At 39.0% G+C, this 25,164-nt stretch overlaps 1 protein-coding gene across 1 annotated transcript in view; it reads left to right on the plus strand.

Moving 5' to 3' along the window:
* The window catches only part of LOC135578537 (uncharacterized), a 59,456-nt gene that overhangs the window by 20,543 nt on the left and 13,749 nt on the right, over nt 1-25,164 (plus strand). Inside the window, exon 5 of the mRNA XM_065052435.1 lies at nt 23,227-23,436. Coding sequence (XP_064908507.1) covers nt 23,227-23,436 — 210 coding nt within the window. The remainder of the gene's footprint in view (nt 1-23,226; nt 23,437-25,164) is intronic.

Genomic DNA, 25,164 nt, shown 5'->3' on the forward strand with positions numbered 1-25,164 from the left:
ATTGATTTATTCAAGTCTCCTTGACTATCCCCATCATATGCACAATATAGTATTTCCAGAGTGAATAGTAACAAATCTTTTTAATCCTATAATCAATGCATGAATTATATAAAGGCGTTAGTGCAGATGGACCAAATTAATTGTTTGCTGACATCCTTCTGATTACTGTACTGGCAGAAAAGTGTTAATTTCTGTAATATTTCAACAGATATCCAAAGTGTTTTGTCAGAGAGTTTGGACAGTGATGGAGGAGGAGTACACTTAACTGCAATTTTTGTAGTAATTCATGGGAACTTCATTGACATGTGCTAATGGCACTTGATTGCCCTCAAGATGTTTTCACAACAGAACTCTGCGAGTGCCACATCAAGGTTTGCTCAGTCAAATATTTTTTTCTCATTGTGCCTAGATAATTTGTGACCACAGGCAAACTTTGGAAAATGCAAGGTGGTTTGCAACACTCCATTGGGGTGAATCTGTCATCAGCCGGTTGATACAGATCGGTGCACTAATGAAGAGCAAGCTCTTTGGGTTTTTTGTCATTTCTGTGCAAGCAATCCATTTCATTTCTCCTCAGTGGCAAGGCATGTTATACATTTCATCTCATATAATCTGACTTACATTACAATTTGATTCATACACAGCCTTTCCACTGAGATTAATTAGCAGCAGGCTTGAAGTTTGCAAGTGAAAATATGATAATTAGTTTTCTTGGAACGTTAACATTTCAACACTTCAGGTTCTCTCCATCTTTGTCTTCCAATGAAGCTGCAGTAAACGAGCACTATTTCTCTTCTAAATCAGACTCTTGTGAGGTTTGAAATACAGACATTTTCATCAAGCTGGATAATTTCCATAGAAAATTTACTAGCTCATGAAATATGGCAGGAGTAATTCATACGACTCCCTCCTCCCCTTGGTAGGTTGAAGTATGAAGTATTTCAGAAACCCCCCCAGGACAGTCACTTATTTAACAATGGTGATTCCTATGCTTTGTAACAAAAATCAGCTGACTCTTCATTTTTGCACAAAGCAGAATTAACCAACTGGTCTCTCATATGGTCATCGGGTAGAGCTGTATACAAGGCTACACTAACACCTTTGACTCCTTGCACTCATTTGTTCTGTGGGGGTGTATAATACAGGTAACTCATTGGTGCATACATCTTTAAGTCCAATAACTTAGCAGGATTCTGGAAAGAATTAGCAATTTATCTGAATGACGAGAACATTCAAAGTTACAACAGTGAGTAAAAATGATATATGAAATATCAGCCCTGATGATTTAAAGACATAATGTAATTGCTAACATATGGGGCTTAAGAAGAAACTCATATTATGGTAAAGTTATTTTGTTGTTGTCCATTATGGGTGGGCATAACTGTAGTTGCTTAATTATTTGTGAATTATCCTCCTCAATGTTGTACAGATTTCTTTTTTCCAATTATATAACTTTGAAAAATCTTAGCCTATCTAATTACTGGGCTCATCTGACCTTACACCTTTGGCATCAGTCATCCTCTGAACTTGGGCAGGGTACTGTTAGTGACCATTGATCTAGTCAAGTAAGGGGTAACTGAAATTCTTCTAAATCACCATGTGACCGTGAGCTTGCATACGTGATCACATGAAGCTCATGTGCCAACTACATATGTATGATAATTGCAAACATGTTTCTGCAGATCAGGCTCTGAATCTCTTCCTTTAGAGGAAATGGCTTTATTACCATTGTGTGAGTGCCACACAAAAGGCTGCTAACCAAGAGTGAACTATTTTAGATCTAAGTGCATTAGAGAATACCTGAACAATATTAGAATACAGAAGTGAAGTTTGTATTCTATAATAGAAATGACCTTTAAATATTCTGGGATCAAATTATATTTTCTTCTTTAAATGTAAAATTCACACTGACAGCTGAATATCAAAGACACCTGCACATAGCAGAGGAAAATCTCCTTGCCCACTGATCTGGGCTTTAGGGATATAGTAAGCACTGAACAAGGTTCAGCTGTGTATGAGAACAGCTGCAGGAGACTCAGTGGGAAGGCTGAGGTCCTATCACTCTGAGTCTGTCTACACAGTGAATTTAGCATAGTTGCACACTTGTTCTCAAGCCTAAACATGTCCATCCTCTTTTCTGTCTTAACCAGAGCTGTGAAGGCAAGGTGAGCTTTCTGCTTTACCTTAGATGTGAGGTTTGGCTCAGCTAATCCCAAGGTGAGCAGGACACTTGTCCTTCCTGGTGTAGATATGCCCAAGACTGTGGTCTCAGAGTGGGGTACAAAGCCCAGCTCTGGCACAAAGTTTAAAATAGCTACCCTTTGAAGCTGTATAGAAACATAGGCTGAGTTAGATTTCCTCTGCTGACATCTGACAGCTCTTTCCAGGCCTTATTTGCTGGAACTTTGCAAAGGGAACATGATTTTCATCCTGATGTGTTTGTTAGGACAGAAATTTGCTCTTAGTGTGCTTCCCATCTACATTGTTTTTTCAGTCTTAGTGGGAATCAGGGCATCTCAAACAACAGTAATTTCCTGGGTCTGTCTGAAACCTGGCACGTGTGTCTCTGAGGCCAGCCAGCGAGACTTTGTTGTTGCACAGAGCCTTGTTTTCTCCTGATCGACAAAGGGGGAGAGGAAGCCATGCCCTGGGGAGGTGAGGTTGTAAGGAATTTCTGCCAACAACAAAAAAGAGAAGGAGGCAAATTGACTGTTTTATTAGGAACATGATCTGTAGTGTTTTTCATCTGGAGAGGGGTTTGTTGCATGCTGATGAATATGGGTATCATATCACATGAGTGCTAAAATGCCCCTGAGCGAGTATGTTCCTTCAGCTCTCCTTCAGCAGCTCCTGCTATCCCAGCTACTGACCTGTGAAAAGTGGTCATGTCCTCTGGATTTTTCCTTTATTTTGAAAGCTGTTCTTTTCATCCTGCAAAATATTACTCTAAACAGTTAAATGGGAGTTACATTAGCAAGGATATGTGTATTAATATTAATGAAAAATCTGACGAGTTGGGTGGTCAGAGAGCGATAATCATGCCATTCAGGTGACATGTAGGTACAGCAGGTTTTATAGATTTACTTGATTTTGTCCAAAACAGAATAGGCTTTAAAATCAACATTTCTATAATTAAATCCTGCAATTTTGGATACAGTATAGAGAAATTATCAAGAGAAAAGTTGGGCAGATGCTAACTTGGGCATAGTCTAATGAAGACAGACCCAAACTTTGAGCCTCACAACAGCTTGATCCTAGTGGGCACTGTTAAGATCATCTACTTGCCATGTGAATCCTAGGGCTTCCTTTCTTGCTGGCTTTGAGCACTTCTTGCTGTGTCTAACCTAAGGCTTCAGGATCACCTAAACAGAATTTCTAAGGCATTTATCTCCCTCCCCTGACTGCATGCAGGGACTTATACATACATCAGGCTCCCTGATTATGACCTTAAATGTGCATCATTTATCCAGACACACTAGCATCAGCATGTTGATGTAAAACTTTTAGTGCTTCAGTCAGACACTAGGACTGAATTCTCATGTTCTCAAAATGAGAAAGGAAAAGGAAAAGGGCAAAGCTAGGCAGCACCTTGAGGAGCTGGGCTCTCTCAAAGTCCTCCCCAGGCTGCAGCAGTGGGAGAGACCTGTCTGGTTTTGCAGGGCATTTGTCCGGCCAGTGTAACTATGAAGGGTTACTTAAAAATAGGAAGTTTGCACCTGGTCATTTAAAACATCTCAGAAGGGTTTATTGCACCTGTCAGATGAACGGCCATTGAAATTGGCACACTGGACATGAGATGAGTAAATCTTCAATCTCTAAATCTTTACTCTACTCTTTCCCTTGATTAGTTCCTCTTTGCTGAAGTCTGATGGGCTTCAAATAAACTGAAGGCTTGTGAACCTGGGAGCCTAATCCCTCCTGCTGCTGAGGAAAGGTTTATGGACTAGTTCCTTTCATTATTGCTTTATAAATGACATTGTTTGAAGCAATTTGTACTGCAGCTTGAATAACAACTTGGAGGATATTAGTTAATTTGCTGTTTGAGAACTAGTGTCTTCTCAAGTGGCTTTTGAGGGGTTCAGGTAATTGTTAGTATTTGAGATAGACAGGAAATCTGTTGTCAGCAAATGTAATCTCACCTTATGCTCAAGTTTGGGCAAGGTCCACTGATGTATGCAGACCTTCTGGGCTACAGAGTTCCTTTGGCTCTGTAGGTAAGTGTGATGCCAATATAACTTATAGAGAGCCCTGCATAGTTCATCAGGTCTTTCAACATAAGAGAACCAAAACCTCCCACAGCTCTCCCTGCTGCAGCCCAGAGCATGCAGATCTTTGTGTGTCTCTCTTCCCTTCAAATGGCAGTACCAGGATTGGAGCAGCATCTTCACATACATCCTAGTACAGCCTCAGCACCTTCTTCTATGGAGTGATCTTACTTTGCTTGGTATCGGCAGTATACCTTTTTTTCAGAATATCTAATTCTGTGATGTCCACAACACCAAATACCTTGTTCCAGTGACAGAGAAAAAGATCTTGTCCCTCGCTACAAGAAAGACATTGAAGTACTGTAGATAGTTCAGAAGAGGGCCACAGAGCTGGTGAGGGCCCTGGAGCACAAGTCTGATGAGGAGCGGCTGAGGGAACTGGGGCTGTTTAGCTTGAAAAAAAGGAGGCTGAGGGGAGACCTGATCGCTATCTACAACTACATGAAAGGAGGCTGTAGCATGGAGGATGTTGGTCTCTTCTCCAAGTAGCAAGTGATAGGATGATAGGAAATGTCCTCAAGTTGTGCCAGGGAAGGTTCAGATTGGATATTAGGAAACATTTCTTCATATAAAGGGTTGTGAAGCACTTCAACAGGTTACCCAGGAAAGCAGCTGAATCACTGTTCCTGGAGATGTTTAAAAGACATATAGATGAGGTTCTTAGGGACATGTCTTAGTGCTAGAGTTATGTTATGGTTGGACTAAATCTTGATGTTCTCTTCTAACCAAAATGATTCTATGATTCTATGATCTTTTGAAATGGGAAAAGATACAGCGTGTCTGACTTTAAAAGTATGTTCTTAAAAGTGGTGCTCTTTCTGCCATAGGCCCTTCCATTCTTGGCTTTCTCCAAAACTAATTTTATACAGAATCTGCATATTCTCTGGATATAGCTTTCCCTCCTCAGTACCACAGCTTCTTTGCACTTGCTAAGCTATTTCTACTGTCTCTTGCCCCCCTACTGTGTAACAAGCAGCCAGGGATAAGGGTAGCCTTTTTGTTCAGTACCTGAACAAGTGTGTCCTGATCTCTGTGCTGCTGCCAGTTCAGTGTGAGTGTGCAGAGGAGGGTAATTTTAGGATTTGAGAAGCATTCTTCAAAGATGCGCAGGCATATGGCAATGCTCATCAGAAAAGTGCTGTGAATATTTGTGATGGCTTTAAACTGACCAAACCTCCTGCCATTAACTGAGAGGGTGCTTTAGCCTGCATGGGGAGACCAGAAGTGTATTGCAAAGCTTCCTACCAGGTTGAAATGGTCACTTCTCATCATATGGAGGTCCTCAGCTGTGCTGGGTCAAAGGCCAAGGTGCCACGGCCCCCCTTGCAGCATGCTTTGAGGCTGGGGAACCCTGTGTCGTTCCATGGGGTCTTTTGCTTTTTCAAAGCAGCTTTAGGCACACAGTTGGATGTTGCACAGAGTGACTAAAGAAAAGGAGGCCCAGTAATAGCAAAATATTCAAAATATTTTCTTGTTCAGCTTTTACAAGCAAAAGTATAAACACATGTGCATGAGTGAGAATGATATGACAGTGGATTATGACTGTTTTGGAGTTTTTACCCTCAATTTCCTCTTGCCACATTTACACTCTGAAATGCATGCATGTGGACAAGGATTCTTGTCACTCATGTATACATCCAGCCTGAGGAGCTATAATCAGCATTTAAATATTACAGGAGCAGTTTTTACATTGATTGCAGTGTCTCATTCATGCTAATTTATTTGTATGTGATGTTAAACACTTGAAATCAACCCTTCAGGTAGCTTCCAAATATGTATTTTGTGATTAAAACTAAAAGCAAACAGAATGGGCTTTTGAGAGGACAGAGAGGGAGGGGAAAAACAACAACAATGGCAAAAAAACAAATAAAAAGCCTCAAAACCAAATAACAATAAGGGCATCTTTGTGTAAATATAACATTCTTTTGTAGTGCTTGCAGACCAAATGCTGGGGCACTGGAGAGGGTAAGTGATCGGTACTGAGGCAAAACTTCATTATTATTTACTATAAATGCCTGTTAGTTTTTACTTCATTGTCCAAGCTGAATGCCAAGCACCATGAAAATAAGTAAAATTTACTAGAAAAAAAAATCCCTTTGCTTTTGCACTGGTGATGGTGCAAGTAATTGTGTCTATTTTAAATGTCTGGGGTCTGACTCTCATGCTGTTCTGGCATCTTGACAAAGCTATAGCATGGTATTATGATGTGCCAGAGCTGTGTGAAAAGGCCTGAGTGTACAAAGAGAAAGGAATTCATGATTTTTGAACCTGACAGTGCCCTTTAAGCTAACCATGGAGGAACATTATTTGTTTTGCCATATATTGCTCCATCTCTGGCCAATAAGGGTTACTATCATCATTTGTTGAATCTGTCATAGGATTTAGAGATGGATTAAGCTAAATGTTTTTGCTTTTAAAGCTTTTTTTGTTTTGTTTTCCTTTATTTTCATGGAACAAGCCTCTTTTCTGCCTGCACAAAGAGAGTTGTACAGTTTAAACAAAACCTAATGGAAATTCTTGAATGAGGAAAAGATGCTGCAGTTCAAATACGTTCATTCTGGTTTTGTGGTGATGTGGCATCATCATGACTAGAGTTTGTTGTTTCTTTTTCTGGTTGATGTGCAGCCAGGCAAAGATTTTGACCTAAAAGCTTAGGATTCATACTCCCAGCCCAGGCTTTTTTGAGAATCATTATCACTGCAATTGGACAAGGAGACGCTTTATGAAGCAAATAAACCAACAAAAATAAACAGAGAGCTCACAGTTTTTTTTCATATTTTCAACCCCATGACATTTTGTTTTTCCTATCTATATTAAGCATGTGGAGATGAAAGTTACCATAGGTCATAGGCTTGTGCTCATTTCCTGAAGGACCCTAATACTGTATTTCCTTTTTTTCCATAAGGGAGTAAAATTTGTTTCAGACAGTGCACAAACAAGCATTTTCATAAATCCTCTAAATTCAGAGTAATAATGATTCAGCCAACTAGGATATGTCTTTAATGGATTACTAAAGCATGTTTACCATCATATTAATTCTGTTCTAATGCAGTTTTTTCAAATGGAAGCTCTCTTCTCTAGTCTGGGCTGAATTTTGCTCACTTCAAAATTTCATTGTGGCTGGGGGAGAGAGGGAAGGGACACTTCTTGTTTCTAAAGATCATGTACAAACACGTAATTTGCTTGTGACAGGAAGCTGAACCCACTGCTCCAAAAGTTTCTGCAGCCTTGCCATCGCCCTCAGTACCTTTTTGGATCCTTTCAGTGTGAAGTTATCAGAAGAAGCCATAGGCAGATATTTTTGTCACTGGGCTGGTGCAGTGCTGTAACCTGCCCCTGCTCCATGGTTTGTCAGGTCAGACCTGATTCCCGCATCTGTGCTGTTAGCTCTGGAAGGCATTTTCATCTCACACACAATCCAGGGAGTTGTTGTATTTCAGCTGAAACAATCGTAGAAAATACAAACCAGAACCACATCACTGCACTGCATTATTCAAATGAGAGGTCAAATTACCCCCACTGATGTGAGCAGGGTTGCCAGGGTCTAAACGAAGACACAACTTGGCCAAAGGTCTGTTTCTAATGTGAGGTTTGAGGGCTGGTGGGTCTTGCATCTAATATCAAACAGCTGCAAGACAGTATCAGCTCCATTGGAAAATACACACACATTTCTAAAAAACCTTCCCCAAACAAAACATAAAACCTAACAAATCTAAATCTTAATACATTATTTAAACCTTGCCAGCATAAAACAGAAAGTATAATTACTCACTGTTGCCTGCTATTTTAGTTTGAGTTCCCTGTATGAGATTATTTAGGTGCATTAAAGCATGCTAAGATATTTCAGCATAATGGTGTTTTTGCTTCCCCCTCGGCTCCCACACACCCCCCAGACCCCTGAAAAGCCTTTACAAAAATGAAAGCTCAATTCTTGTATCATTTTCAGCCCTGTAGATCTGTGGCATTTTCTCTTCATTTGCATTTGCTAACAGAAAGTAAGCTCAAAATGTGAATTTGGTGTATTGTTAGCACGAGAAAAAAGATAGCTCATTTATTAGTTCTTAGTTTCATTTTACTGTGCAGTTTTGAGAAGACACTTCTATAACTATAATCACTCAGGAGCTCAACTACAAACATAGATAATAAATATGAATACATTGCTCAGAAATTGGTAATGGACAGTAAAGTATTCTTTTTCTGAATTACCGCCAAGTTTCAAAACTGCATGTGTCATCTTATCACGTACTATACATTAAGTGTTGGTCATGTAAGTCAGATCTGCCCTACGGGTATTTTAAATTGCAAACATAACTTTTTGGAAACTCTATTGTAATGTTTTTTATTTGGCTTGGTTTCTAAATCAACATTGTTTGTTCCTACCAGTTCGAGAGCCTTTTCCTTATTCTTTGGCACTTTTCAATCCTTTACCTGAAAAAGAAAAAAAGATAAAGTAATTTGTTAGGTAACTGAGCATCTAATGCTGTCTAAACTCTATAAAATCTGTAGTAAATTTGAAGTATACCCTTTTTCTTTTTTTATGCGTAACCAGTATAGAAGTTGAAATTTATACAGCTTGCAAGTTAGCCACGAATGAAACATGGTCTTTTTTCCATTAGGTATTGTCAATAATAAACTTAAAACATTTAGGATAATAATAATAATAATAATATCAAAACATTTGAGTTTATGCATATTTCTTCTGCTGTACAGTTGCAGTTCTGTAGTTTAGCTGACACCCTCCTGCTATATAATGTAATTCTTAGTTTGGATGTAGTCTCTTGTACAACTTCTTTGAGGTTTCAGCCCATTGCAAGCCTTCTCTCCAGCCTGAGACCAACTGACTGTGCTGCACTCTAACAATGCTCTAAGCCTCTTTCTGTTTCTTTTTTCTTCCCATATGGTGAGTGAATCTATAAGCAGCCACTCTAAATTTCCAAATCACCAACAATAGTGTAAAGACATGAGGCAGCGTGGTGCACCAGAACTTAGGTTGTTTTTTCCTAAAATGCTGCCTGTTCAGGGACTTTTGCAAACATTTTTCTAATGTTACCTGTCTGCGTGTTAGAAACAGATCTTGATGTGCAGATGAATGCTTTGAATGTAAATAGATAGAATTATCTCTGAAAGTTATGGGGAGATAAATGGATCAGTATAGAGTCATGTATTATATGCAGAATATATTTGTGACATACAAACAAGCTGTGAGGAAAACACAAGTATAGAAAAGTTGACTTTTTTTAGAAGAGAACTACAACATCTCAAAGAACATAAGATTAAAGTAGTACTTCCAGCCCTTCTATCTAAATTAATTATTATATATATAAATTTATTTGCACTGGAATTTGGAGAGGCCATTTATTTCACAAATACCGATGTTATCCAAGGAAATGGAAATGGGATTATGAAAAAAAAAATATTAAACAATACACTTTAGTTTTTAAGATGGCTACAGTTCCAAGAGACCAAACATGATCTAAGTTTGGGAGGCAAATTAGTGTTCTGTTGGAAAGGCTTCTGCTAGGCAGGATACTACAGCACTGGGCTGCTTTCAACTACACCCAGAATAACAAATCTTGTAATCACTCCATGTCCACAGCATATCAAAGTCAGGATTTCTTTGCAGCATAGGTAAAATGGGCTGCTACTATCGGAGGAACAGAGTGGTTTCTGCTTCTGGATCACAGTCATGATGGAGACTCCCAAGCTACTTCTGCTCTTGCTGTCTGTGGAGGAGCAGCCCCAAAGCAGGGACATTCCCTGGGTGCAGCAGCAGCCACCAGCCTGGCTTGCCAGGGCACTGCTGCAAGCCAGGTAATCAGAGAAGTAAAACACAGGTTGATCTCCCAGGCACCTGCCTGCTTTGCTTTTGCCTGGAGCTGCTTCTGCTTTAAGAAGGGAAATAGTCTGGACAGACAGAGCAGTCCTTAGATGGGTGATTGCTCACTAACATAGCCTTATATTTAATTTTCAATGTTTACTAAAAATTCAAGGTACAGTCAGCTGGAAACTGATTAAGTAAGAGGAGGAGCCAAGCAAGATTGCTGATCCTCTTGTAGTGATGGAGATGAATCCTTAATATGAATGAACAATGATTCATAAATATAACTTATCCAGTCTCATACCCAGCAGGGATCCCAGAACATTTTTCCTCAATAATATTTCTCAAAATATATTTTAACTTCAGAAAAAACGGAAGCGCCCCCATTCTCCTTGTGTTAAGGCTTTTGAAGTCAAGAGTCTTTTGGTAGTATTTCCATAGAACCAAACCATCAAAATGTGCTTGAAATTGCAGATGTGCTGAGCATTTTATTACTTTCTTTGAGTGGGGTTCACCCATCCCCATAAGGTATATAATGAGAAAAGGAACCAGCAGAGAGCAGAGAAATGGTACTGTGTCCTGTTTTGAGACTCACACTTTTACATGTACCAAAAAACCAGGGTGGTCAGTTGAAACTACTTTAGGCAAGGAGTATAGAGAAAACGGCTTTTTTCTTGGTGCTTTCAATCCTTGAAAAGTGTCAACTAGGTGTTTGGTAACTGCTGACTTAAGAAGGCATTATACCGTTCTTTGGTACACTTACCCCTTTTCTCTAAAACAACTTAGCTGATGTTTTCCTATGCTTAGTATTCTGTTGATTGATACGTTGTTCTATGAAGCTGGAGAAATGTTGGGGTTGCAGTTGAATAAGATAAAATGTATAGACACGATTAATTCTTTTGCCACTGTCACTCACTCTAATTTTACTCGATCAAAGAAGCTACACCAGCATAAAAGCAGCAAAGTTGCAGTGAATCAAGTACACATGCAAAGCGGAAAACATAATAGTTTTTAATGAGATATTAAATTACTTCATATTATCTAAACTACTATAGAGTATATTTTTTTCATTGAAATTAAAGATTTATATAATGTGATACAAGTGCCATTGTGAGAGGCATAAAATTTACTTAAAACAAATAGTGAAAAGACAGTAGATCTATATTTTTAAAGCTCTGTTGTTGATTTTACTAATAATTTGCCCTTTTGAAAGGAAACATCTCAGTTACAGGTACTATTTTTTGTAGAATTCCATGTAGCATAAGCTGAATTAACTTGCATTTACTTTGGCCAAAGTAATTTTCAGTGTTTACCTCTTTTATATCTTCACTATGTAACAAAAAGCTGCTATAAAATAGCAACGTCTCTTATTAGTTCTGTGAGTGGAGAAGATACTTGTCATCTATTAAGCTATCAAAATTTAAGCAAAATCATTAGGGAGTCATCTTCCTTTCCAGTATCCACTGTCTGATGTAATGAGAATGGTGCACTGACACATTGCTTACATTCCTTACATGACTTGTGGAAGGAGTCACTATCCAAGCAGAGTAAAAAATAGACCCTGGTATAAAACTTTGTTAAAATTTAAACTTCCAGTCTTGTTCATTTTGCCAACCCAACATCCTGCAGTTTTGTGTCTTTGCTATTGTAGTCTTCTACAAAGACTGAGCTGCCTTTTAATGGATTAATTAAGACTAAGCAATGTAATTTATTTGTGTTTCTTTCCCACGCTTTACCATTTATGCTTTGTGATGTACTTAATTGTGGTAATATATGAGTAAAATATAAGATGCTTTCATATAAGGAAGAGATACCACTTCTCCCTGGGTCACAGAGTGAGGGCTCAAGTGATGCCAATTGTGGTCTCCTGATCTGTGTCTTTCCCAGGGTTCTCTTTTCCTGGTCCATGTGTGACTGTTCATCAGTGCTTCCAGGGGATTTCATCTGGCCTACAGCATGACTCCTGTAAACTCCTGAACGACACCAATGAGAGAAGGCTGTAATGGATAAATTGCCCAGGCAGCAGCACCTTGTCTCAGCAGCTGTCTTTTCAGCTGCAGTTCTGGTCTGCTCAAAGTTATTCCTGCACTCTGGTGCTGTAGTGGAGTATCCATGCAATGCACCATGCTGCAGATCTCGTGGTGCTTGCTCTCAGGCTAACAGGACAGAGGTGTGCAGCAAATACTCTGCTCCCTGTAGCTGGCCCTCCTCTTTCATGCTTGGTCAGAGGTTCAACCACATGTCCTGGGAGGGAAGACAGTATTCAGTCCTAGAAGTAACGGGAGGGCAATGGGGCAGTGACTGTTTCTGAAGCTCATTAAGACATTGTGTTCAGGCAACATACATTTTATTATAACTCGATCTTACTATGAGTAACATTTCCTAATTAACTACAGAGAAGCATGAGCTTTGCAGACTGAAAGAGAGAGCATAGGAAATGTCCCAGGTCTGTATTTAATCAAATTTATGTTGTTGTGAGTTGCGTGCTTTTGCAAAAATTTTCAGGGGTAGGCAGTCTTAGGAATTAACCAGGGGGCATGAAGACACTCCCAGTTACATCCTTGTAACATCTCTGGAGCTGTACCTGTGTTTCTTACGAAATAATTCTTTCTACAGAATTAGAACATGCTTCTGAGTGGACATAGGAATGGTGGATTATCTCATTACCTTTATCCTCCTTAGATCTTTTCTAAGGCTGTTCAAGTTCACCAGGGACTGTCTCTCCAGTCCCATGTAGACCCTGGTGGGTCATGAATCTAGAAACTGAACTTTTGCATGCAGAAGAGGATGGATTTGTGATAATGAAAGCATTCAGCTGTTGAAAAAGATTTTTTTAAATAATCCCTAATGGAAAATACCTTTTTTCTTGTGTGAATCATACCAGACTTTGACTGTGTAGACACACCAGTGAAGAACTGGAGAGCTGTCAGCGCATGCTCTGTGCTACAAACATGATAGGAATAGCTGTGTATAAAAGTACAGGGGGAAGCTGTGGGCTGGTACAGATAAAAATATGAAGGAGGGAAGAAGAAATAGGAGTGTAACTACCAAATTGACTCTGGGTCAGACCAGGGCTACGTGTCAACAAACCTCACAGTTCAACACAGGACAAAAAAGGGCAGCGTTTAGCAGACCTAATACACAAGAGGGTGTGACTGGAGTACACATCTTTCTTTTTCATGGCAAATCTTTGTAAATAAACCTGTTAACATCTAGGAGGTGCATAATGTTTTTCTGACTTGTGGCTATTCCATAACCAAGCATATGCCACTCATTTGTGAAAATTAGGGACCATCTACTTTAAATACAATTACAGTAATAAAAAACTCTTAAATTTTTTCAGTGTTAAAAAAAAATCCCCATCAATGTCTGTATTAGTATATTAGTTATTACTATAATAAATAAGCAAGATTTTATCATATTAAAGATAAGGTATGTTAGTGTTTGTGTAGATATGAATACTGTATTCACACAGAAAAAAAACAGCTCTGGAGGGACCAGTGAAACTGGTAACCCTGATCAAAAGTCAAGGTTTCCAAGACAAATATGTCACTAAAGTGATGTGATATTGAAGTGTCTGGCAGGATTTGGTCTTGTTTGTACCTGATTTGTGAGGCAGAGCTGTCTTTTTTTTCTGTACATGAGTTTTCCTGTCACCTTGCACAAGAAGGGTCCCAGTTCACAGCCACAACATGAAAACACTACTGCAGTGTTGAGTGCAGGAGGCTCGCTGCTTTGCCTCATGCAACAACTACTATTACTGTAGGAAGCTTCATGCTTCAAGAGGAAAGTAGAGTAGGTAGCATAAAATTCTTGACTGCAAGGGCCCATGCCATAGCTTTGTGGGTTGTCATCTTCCTCTTCTCAGGAAAAAAAATCAAGAATCAAGAAGAAGAAGGTTTTTTTGGTTAGTTACTTGTATTTGTCAGTGAGCTAGTGATTGAAGCACACTTTTGTGATCCTGTCTTGGAGTCACTGACTGCAGCACAAGTCAAAATCTCTACGCTTATGCTGCTGTGCCAACACAACAATGTTGTGAGGAGCTCTGTGTAGTGGGCACCTGCTGAGCCAAAGATTTGAGATGAATAGCACCCATATTGATTTGCCTATAATGGAGTGGAAAAGAAAAATGTCCAGGTTTTGTTGCAGGTATTTTCATGGGGTATTAAATTGGTGGATTAGTTGCAAACAGCAGTACTGATAAAGTCTCCTGTCCATCTTGATGGTTGGGCCTTTCTATTAAAATGACACATAAATAACCTATTATGTCCCCCACCCATGGAAATTCAAATGCACCTGTCAACTTGATAAAGCACTTGCCTGGAGGGAAGCATTGTTTACATTTTCACTCCATTCTTCAGAAAAAGTGAGATTCTAATTATTTTTCCCACTGTAAATTAATGCTGACTATGATGGTTAGCATATCTCTGTATTGTTATATCTATGCAAAAGTTAAATAATAGAACTGATCCATCATGTATTATGCAACGTGCATTTTTATGACAGGCTTCCCTCTGATTTTATTATGCCTTTCTTCATAAATACTTATTTTTTTTCCCAGCAGCTGGGGAATCTTTGTTGACTGCTGGTTCAGAAGTTGAAATCTGTCCTGTGTGAAAAGGAAAATGCAATTTAGATGTTTATCAGATGCTGAACTCTGCTATCTGCTAAGGGGGAAAAAATAAGGATATAAAAGTACACTCCATTAATTATAAGCTTCATTATAATAGACAATTGGTCATAGTACACTAAACTATATTTCTCCAAATGAAGCACATCAAACTCAATAATGCAATGCAACTGTTTCTACATATCTTAGTAACTTTTGATTCAGGAAGGGCAAACTTGTTGAGGTGAAACCAAATATGGACAGAAACTTTCTTCCATACATAAAATCATATTGCATATTTGTCCAAAACTTGAACCTGACCCATAAATCATTTGTTAGAGCTCCTAGCACTCAATATTACTTTTTATTTATTTATTTATTTACTTTTTTTTTTTTTTTTTTTTTTTTTTTGGTGCATTTCGTGATTACTGCTTGAACTGAAGGCAGAAGTGCTGAAATACCATAGAGGAGGCTATTTTTGCAATACTGCACTACAAGTGGGAAATATTGTTGCCAGAAGAATTTTTGCTATCTGGTTTCTTACCTCAATCAGGGAAGGAGACATTGCTTAGAGGTTCTTGGTATGCTCAGAGAACCCCAGGAGGTGGCCTGATCTTGCAGGTTCTTTTGACAAGTTTTGCAGACTGAATTGGTTTGCATATCCCGTTGAAGGCTTATGCAAGCTGCCCTGAACCTGTGACCCTTTGTCTACTTTATACAGTAGATTTCTACTTCTAGATTTCTAGGCAAGTGTCAGTGACGGGTGTGGTTAAAATGTCTGCAAGATTCAAAATTAAAACCCTAGGGCAGAAAAAGGAAGGAGTGAACCGACAATGAGGAAATGCCTTGGCAATTGAGGCACTTTTGGACTGAGTTCCATTTAGCTTACAATCGCCTGGTCCTATGGAGGCAGAAAAATGATCCTTGGGGTGAAGATGGCAGAGGGTATGGGATGGGATGGGAATGGAAGATGCCAATCTTGACCACAAAGGAAGACAAGAGCCTTTGTTGTCTTCATTTTTTTTCTTCCCTTCTTTTCTACAATGAAACCAGCATGTGTTTTACTGCTGTGAAACATCAAATTCTTACACAAATATACTAGGCCCTTCCACTACTGTCCATCCTGCCAGGAAGATGAAACTTCTTTTCTTCAGTTCTCCATGGCCTACTTGTGCAGTGACTTCTGGAACAAGAAGCTAATTACTGGTGATTATTTGAGTAAATGGATAAGATAATTTAGGGACAGTTAAAGCAAATAGCCTCTTATATGTGGCTATATACTGCTATTGCCTTGATCTTGCCATAGGTTGTTAACTGTTTGTTCTCCATGCAGCCAATTTCTACCAGTCTGTACAGCAGCAGAAGCAAGGAGGCCGCAGTGTGAGTGTTCCTAGACGCCTCTGTGGAAATGTTTGCTAATAATTAATGTCCGTGATGGAGTAGTAAGCATACTCTTTAGGACTACTGGAAGATCAGAGAAAAATGACAATATTTCTAAAAGGGGCAACCATCCCTCTGGGATTTTCATGTGCATTTTACGAAAAGTGTTGCAGTTTTCTTTCCTTTTTCACATTCTTTTTCCTAACACTTTTCCATCTAGTTGAAAAGAAAGCAAGAAAACTAGGAAAATTTTGATTCTTAGAAAAACTTCATAGCAATTTTGCTATTGTTTGAAGACTATTTAAAAGAAGAAAAAAGAAGTTTAAAATGCAGACTTGGTCAGGTGTCCAACAAAAGACACTCTCCACAAGAGTACAGTTGGCACTATGCATTACCCCACTGCCACAAAGATCCACAATTCCTCTGCTTTCACAGAAGGAAGTTTTCTGAAACTGTAGAAGATGCAGCTAGAATCCACCAGTCCAATATATTTAAGTTCTCAGCTGATTTACTGCCCATATAGTGATTTAGATTTAAATATGTTATTTAGCTGACAGGAACAGATCTGTCCATCAGACATAAGTCACAGGTGAGTAAAAGTGTGTCTCATACCCAGACATACATCTAGTATGTACATGGTCTTGGAAGTGGTGAATAAAATATACGAACACACACTTATTTGTTTTAAGTATCTTTTTTCTGTGTTTAGTTCGTTCCAAACAGTAAAAGTCTAAAATAAGATGTTAATCACAAAGAGGTTAATTGATAAACTTAGCTCCTTTGGTTTTTGTTTACAGATTCTTTTTGAGCCACGATGTTTTTATACAGATCTGTCAGGTTGTTTTCACAACTTTTTTCAGAATGTCTTCTGTGGGCAATTTTCATCCCCTAAGTTGTACTGCTCTGTTGATCTATTTACTGTTTGTTGTTTCTGGTGTATGTTTGGTCACCAAAGTCATATAGTATTATTTCTGCTTTCTGACTGTCTTACATTTGTAAACAGATGAGTAATGAACAACAAATGTTGATGAGCAGATAATGAATAGCAGACACTCTCATTTACAGATATGCTCTTGTATGTATTAAAATCCTGACTACCATAGGGAAAATAGCTTTTCCTAAACACTTTTCTACATAAAATCCTGTCTTTCTGAAGTTACTGAGGATGCTTTCTTAAGTAACTGATTCCAGCATCCTTTAGAACATTTGGGAAATGACGCATGGAGAGAGGTTTCTTTTACCCATCTCAACCAGACCCATTCTGGGCTTGGAATACAGCAGGATTCTCTGGAACAGGAAGGGAATGTATTTTATCTCGTTTCCTTAGGGCAAAACAATGGACAAAGGCACTGCTATGCACAAGTAAATGCAAAAAAGCTGCAGCCTTTTATTTGCACTCACTAAGGTTTTTGCTGAATTGAATATCAGTTTTCCTCGACTTAATACTTGAGTAGACTTCTCCACCCTCCTCCCCACCCTTAACCCCCCCCAATTTAAGGTTGTTTGTAAGAGTCTGTTTCTACATTTGTGTATTATTTACGGACAACTCAAATGTAGAGACTTGAAACCACATCAGATTTAGATCTGAAATGATGGGATGGTAAACAGCAGATTACATGAGCAACTGGTGCACAGTGGCTAAGAAATATGTGACTGCACTTTGTAATATCTAAAAAGAGGAGCTCAAAATAATCCCCTAGAAAAGATCTGCATCGCTGTTCATTTGGACATATCCATAAAGACGATGCTGTCGCAATTCAGAAACAAAAAGAGCCTCTGCTGTTTCCTAATGTTACGATGCTGAGCAGCTTGCCATAAATCTATTCTGGGATTTCTCCTCAGTCGTTTACAAAGAGGTTATTCTCTGTAAATGGTTATTTTCATCATTCAGTCTGTCCATGTCAGTTTATTAAATAAATCAGGGAAGACTGTAACAACAATGCTTCAGGCATTCATAATTTGACTGAAATAAACAAAACCCAGATACTACTGGTCCATTATGTTGGTCCATTATGTTCACAAATAGGACGATTTAGAAGCAAGTTATCTAACTGCAGAGTTATTACAGGCAGTTGTAGGTGGGGATATTGCACGGGTTCGGAGGCGTTTGCCGCTGATCTGGCTCCGTAGGTCAGAGTACAGCTGTTACACCACGTGTGCCTGCCAGAGGTCCTCTGCCAACGGCAGACCCAAGGCCCTTATTATGCTTCATTATTGCCCCAGGCACAGGAGTGCATGCTATAGCCCCATCAAAGTATGCTGAATATGTATAAGCATGTGTACATACTTATATTTCTATATTTAAGGGTTAAATATGGGGGGCACTGGTGTAAGTAGTCATGACTTTCTCATGACATTATGACTTTTGGCAGTCTTTTTAGCTTCTCTTGTGCATGCCTTTGCTTTACATTTCTTCAATTTCACAATTTATTCGAATCGAGTTCATTTTCCCTTCTTGTGAAATACCCCATCCTTCCAAGGGTGGCTTGAAAATCTTCTCCACTGTCACATCTAGTTCTGGGTGAGGTTCAGCAGTAGCCTCATCCAGAGCTGGATGCCACCAAGGTGCCTTTGACACGGGCATCAAGGATATTTTTGGGCATGTCCATGTACATTCTTCTTTTCTCAGAGTTGCTGGCAAGACTTTTGGCAGTAGCATGTCAGACATGGGGTTTCAAATACTTAAGGGGTGCTGAGCTTCCCTTGGAGGTTAATACTAGCCAGCTTTTGTTTTTTTAATTGTAGAGCTACACTGGTTTAACAAAGATTGCCTCCAGGACAGCACTTCCCATATTTACAGCTCTTACCACAGAAAATGCACTTACCATGTTTATGAAAGTTTCTTGAAGTAAATGCAGCACCCTCAACTTTTGATGTCTTTTTTTTTTTCTATAATTTCAACACTTTTGCCCTTTTGCCTAAAGTTAACAGCTTGTAACTTTTGCTATTTATTTGTCATGACCAGCTTGCAGTTCTGCCCATTCTCAACTAGTTTGTGTTTGGTCCTTATTGCTCATTTTGTGCCTTTTCTTTGAGTGCTGTTTTCAAACATTTTTTCTACATTTTTGCAATGCATGAAGCTGGAATTGATTCACGTAACATTGCTAATAATAGTGCTACAAGCAGTTAAGAATCAGTACTACTCATAATCAAATGTTTGAACCCACATGGATACATATATTTCTCAACCTTTTTTGAAGAATTTTTTTTATGCTGATGTTTTTTTTAAGACACTATGAGTCAGTCTTCCCCTCATTCTCAATGTAGTTCAGAAAATTTAAGGAATTATTTTTTCCTTTCTCCTTTTACAAAATCTGTCTAACAGTAGAAAACCCCACAGTAACTTTACGTACAAACATGGCATTTTATGTACCCTAACTTAGAAGTATTAATATTAATTGGCTATGTATTTTGTATGTAATAGATTAATAAATATACATTTATTAATATCTTCATATTTAAAATGTTATCATCTTCTGCTTCAATAACATGTTTCTATATACTTGGTATGGCATGAAACAGTTATACAACAAAGTACATTTGTATTTTTACTTACAAATGTATTTTTGTCTTTTGTTCTAGGTTATGTACTATAATTTCCAAAGGGTGATATAATTACCTTCTTTGTATGCGAAGCATGTTCCATTCCTTTTAAAGTCTGTGTATTTTTACGTCACACTGTACGTTAAAGGAACAGTGATTAAAATCATTGTTGTCAAGGAAGAATGTATTAAAATTATTAATAAGACTCAAACCCACATGAGACTTACTGAATCATCTGATCTGACCTAAATTTATGACCTTTCCTCCCAGTTCTTCCCTTTGCGTACTTGTACAAATACAGGAGGATCAGAAGGAGAAAAAAAAAAACCCAAACATAATAAAGACCAATGAAAACTGTATATTGGTGATAGGTCCACGTAACATTTTGAAATTATAATAACATAAGCAAGTTATAAGGGCATTCACATCAGCCCTCATTTCAAGCTGAACTATTATAAAGCAATTAATAGTCTCACACTTCTGCTTTAATTAAGTTATATTGTGAAATATTCAGCAGTTGAACCTGTTCTGGCTTGGCTCTTTTATCATAGAATTACCATCCTTAATGTGTTTTTCTGCTGAAAGATGAATTTCATTTAAGGATTACTGTACGCCGCTCTGGCATTTTGTGGTTTCTTGTCAGCCCTTGTGAATCTAGATCATAGCTAACTTCAGTTCCTTTGACATGTCCTATATGCACAGTCTCTTGACTAGCCTGTCTTTGTAGATTTATTAACTCATATTGTATTCCTGTAGAAATGAATGGACATTTTTGATTAACTTAATGATAGAAATTTCAGATGACAGTAGAGTTTACTTTTGGAGATTACTTCAGGTTATGTAGGCCATGGCAACTCCCTAGTGACTTATCACTTCATAGAAATGCGTTTTGAAAGTTTCAAGGCAGTGGACATCCATCTGCCAAATACTTTAGTGCCAGCAAGCAGGGAATTGAATGGTCCTTAAGAGCTGGGATGTCTAAAATCTGCAGGCAGCCCCAGCACTGCTCTTTTCTTTCCCAAGGTTGGTTTCCAGCTGTTATATCTCACCGCATATTGCAGAGTGTGCCTTCAGGCAAATTCCTGCTACCAGATGACTTTGAGGAAGGGTCAACGAATGGTGCTCTAGCCAAGCATCCCATTTCTCTCCTTTCTACTTGTGATTACCCCAGACCAAGGTTATGCAACTCAGCATGGCACCATCAGTTTTGGTGGTGTTTTTTCACTCTCATTTATCTGATGATCAGACTGTGCTGTTTGGGAGGGGAGGACATGTCAATCAGTATTGTAATATTGTCTTGGCTAGTCACATAAATGTCCTTAGAGGGAGTTCTCCAGATCTTGAAACGTGACGATGTGCAGGTGAGCAGATTTGTGTGCTCTCGGTGTGGGTGACAAGGCAGAGGCTCCTGATGCCGCACCTCATCACGTATGGATATGGTGCCACAGGGCTGGTACCCGGAGCCAGGAACTCCAGAAGGAGGTCTTTGCCCTGCCAAGGTGAATTTTTGCTCAAGCATAAAGTTTTGAGTGACGGGGCTTTGTCTTCCAGCACAGTAATTTTATGCTGTATACCACGCTCATCTGTGTCACTAATTGAAAATATATATGGTAATTTACTTGTGTGAAGATAGTCTAAGGTCCATGCTGTCCTCTAGCATAAAAAAGGATCATGACAGAGATCATCCCATTTGCTGTTTGGATCTCTTGCAGAATGACTTGCTGAGCTGGCTCTCCCAGCATTTCTCTTCCTTCAAGTCATACATCAGGGAGAAGATACGAGGCCAGGAAGGGCCTGGTGCTCTTGATTGCACAGGTCAGAGCTCTCGGTGGTGAGACACTGGGATGAGAGAGGAGGGTAACTGTGATGGAGTCTTCATTCCCATTTCACAAGCTGCCTTTCTGCTTTCATGAGAGCATTGGTCACCTTAATTCTTATGGAGCAACTATGTATGGCAGGCTGTAAGGCACATTTGTGTTGCAGGCAGAAGAAAATGAAGGGCTTGTCCTGTCCTTGTAGCTGCTGTGTGTTCCTAACAAGTTGTTCTGAATGAAAGCCTTTTAACACCAGAGCCTTCGGTGTGGGAAATTCAGACTGTGCGTATTTTACCTTAAATTTCAGATGACTTCTTCTTGTTTTAGAATGTATAAAGTTGCTCAGGACTGATTCAAATGAAAGCTGGCCCTAAAATGCAGTTTCTCATTGTTCTGTCATTCCTGGAAAAGAGTTGGAGATAATTTCCAGTGTCTGTTCCTACTTTTCTAATTCACCTAAAACAAGTCATCTCCTAAGGCAGTTGCTCAGAATAGCAGCATGCACGTCAGGATAGTAGCATTGGCACACTGTGCTGGTTATGGGACTCCTTGTAATGTGTAAGAACAGCTGAGGAAACATGAACTGGAACACAAGCAAACTGAGCTAAATCAAACTTTTCCCAAGTGGGGAGAAAAATTAGTGTCTGGTGATTTTGAGATCTCTTGTAAGAATCTGAGCTCTTCATTTCAGCAAAAAGAAAGAGCAAATCTATGCAAAAGGTTTTGATGCACCTATCTTAGGTTAGAGAATTTCTGTGGCTAGCTTCATGAGTGAGTTCCAATCATTTCAGCTGGTGCAATATATTTTCTGAAAGAAAATGCATGTAGTAGACCAGAAAGGGAATTATTTCCTCTGCATTAAGCAGAGGTGTTTGGGAAGAACATGCCAGTGTATTGCAAGGATGCAACAGTATCACAAATACTTTCCTACTGTAAACCAGAGTAGCATCTTATAGAAGAAAATGAATGACACAATGGTCTTGCAAAGTGAAGGGTTAAAAAGTTTGCACTTCAGTGGGAGTATAAAAATAATGCTTCTCATCATCAGTTCTAGTTAAGGATAAGGGGTGCTTAAGCTGTGTGCTATGATCCATCTGAAGTCTTGAATTCTGCTCAGTCTGTGTAAAGAATTAACATGAAAAGGGTTAAATAGAAATTCTGACTGACACAGGGAGGTACAAAACCTACCCAAGCAAATGTGTTTAGGACAAACCCAGAAACTAGGTAACTTTGTCAATAAACCAGCTTTATACGACACACTAAAATATACCTCATTTACTCTGCTTCGTCTACAATTCAGTTAGCAGTACAAGGTTATTTTAATACTACACAGAGATCAGAGACTAAAAAGTGCTTGTGGGTACAGGCACAAAGGTTTCTCAAAGAGAGAGAAATACAAATACTCACTCACAAAATTATTGGGAAGCTTTCTTTTTTTAATCAGCATTGCTATTTTATTGTTTAACCTACCCTACTTGATCTCTCTACTTTTGGTTAATACGGGAGTCAATTACAGATTCATCTGTGCAGAATTAACTTTATAGAATATACACTGGGGATTTGTCTATCTCCTCTATTTAGATCTATGTCATAAAAAAATATGTAGTGGAGAACTGTGTGCAAGCACTGCATATGGTACAGGCTTTGCAGATTTATTGTAAAATCATTTTAAATCGGTTAAGCTCTTGCCAGAAGTTAATTAAATATGTTCCTTGGGTGGGGGGTGGGGGGACTCTGTGTGTGTGCCCGTACGTGTGTGCATGTGTATGGGGTGGGGGGGGTGTTCTGTCTCACTAGGTGGCAGTGTCTGATTACATCTGGAAGGACCACACCAGCAAGCCTGGTGTCTCCAGCTGTGACCTCCAGCACCAGGATGAAATCCCTGACTCCGCAGCTACCTCGAGAGGTAGCACCACCGTTCACATCTCTGTCTACACTGTACATCTCAGCGGTTTCCAGGAGCTCTACAGGCACTTCCTCAGGCTACCTGATGGGGCTATCATTGAGGTAGGTCCAAGCAGACTCCTCACCTGCAGGTTTTGAAGGCGTGTGCTTCAGAAGTAAGACAGTGTCAGTGTCGCAGTGTCGCCTGACCCTGCACAACATATACACTAAAATCTTCCATAGGAAGATCTCACTGCTAAACAGTAGTGTAAAATCAATGAGTTAATGCATTTACAGTGCAAAGTAGCAATGTGGTATTGTTTATAGAGTCACTTAAAGGCAATTATGGAAGATATACATTGAAACTACACACATAGAGATTATTTATAAATATATAAATATATATTGCTTAGAACTGCATAAGGTTATTATGTACAGGAATTATTATATATAAATATACAATGTAAGTATTTTGCACACTAGTACTACATATACGGTCATTCATTTAGTTCTTTCTGAGATACACAGAGCTAAGGCACAGCTAGATTACCTACTGGCATCTTGCAAGTTTTAAATTGAACCCTGGATGTTGTCAGATCTTTAGCAGCTTGTGTACTAAAATACAACAGAGGATGTTATTAAAAAGAAGTATCACCCATTACGTGTTTCATGGGCTGCATTTTGTTCATTGCATTGCCATTTTTGTTCTAAGTGTTTAGAAGAAGTGCATTTCCTTGTTGCCTATGGTCTTGTGTTGAGAGCTTTAAAAAAATATTTGCATCTAAGAGAGAGTGAAAGAATATTACTTTACCTACCCAGATAAGAAGTGGGAGCATCATCACAGATGTCTGTTTACCACAGAAATCTGGCACAAATGATGCTGAGGTACAAAGTTTTCAGCTGCTCACTTCTCAGGTGAAGGTTCAAGTACGGCAAACATTACTTCTGCTCCTTTGGTTAATGTTTCAAGTCTGCTTTCTTCATTAAAAGATTTTATTCTTAATGTCTTTGCCCTACTTGGCTTTAAAAAAAATAATTTAAACAAAATTGTCCTCAAGGAATCTGAACATAAATCTCTGCCCCGGTAACTTGTGATTCACCGTGGTGAAGACACCAGAGTCTCAGAGCTGGCCAAAGAAAATAAGAGAAGGCATGTAGACTCCATGAAGTAGATCTTAATTACTGAAACAAAGAAACGAGCAAATTGAGGTCCCTGCCTCAATCTGTGAAAGAAAATCTTCATACAAATCATTGGCTAGATTTTTGCTAGAACATATTTTCTGTGTCTGAAGTAACAAATATAGCCCCATTTCTACTTTCTGCCTGTTGGAAACAGTAGCTCTTTGCAGAATGGTTTTCCTCAATGAAGTTCTCCTCAATTTTTTGGTCATGAAGTTTCTGCCAGCTTCCACAAGGCTGTGGAAGGAGACGCTTTGAACACCTAAGACAATCTTAACCCAGTGCACTGGTTCAGTTCATCAATCCCTTCTGTATTTCTGAGGAGGAGAAATGTGTTCCTATACAGTATAATATTGTCTTCCCAGGTGAACTTTCCAGAGGCTTCCAGCTTCTGAACTGATGCTGATCAGCATCTTCAAAGTGAGCACGGCGCAACCCAAGTGTCTCAAGTCACTTCTGTGCAGTTTCTCACACCAGAGCACAACATAGTCTATCCCTAAAATCTACATCACTGAGTCTCATTATGAAACATTTTTTCACAGAAAAGACTGTGAAGCACTGGAACAGGCTGCCCAGGGAAGTGGTTGAGTCACTATCGCTGGAGGTGCTTAAAAGGTTTATAGACGAGGTTCTTAGGAACATGGTTTAGTGCTAGAGTGAGGTTATAGTTGG

This window comes from Columba livia, chromosome 2 (genome assembly GCF_036013475.1).
Source record: "Columba livia isolate bColLiv1 breed racing homer chromosome 2, bColLiv1.pat.W.v2, whole genome shotgun sequence".
Taxonomy (NCBI): domain Eukaryota; kingdom Metazoa; phylum Chordata; class Aves; order Columbiformes; family Columbidae; genus Columba; species Columba livia.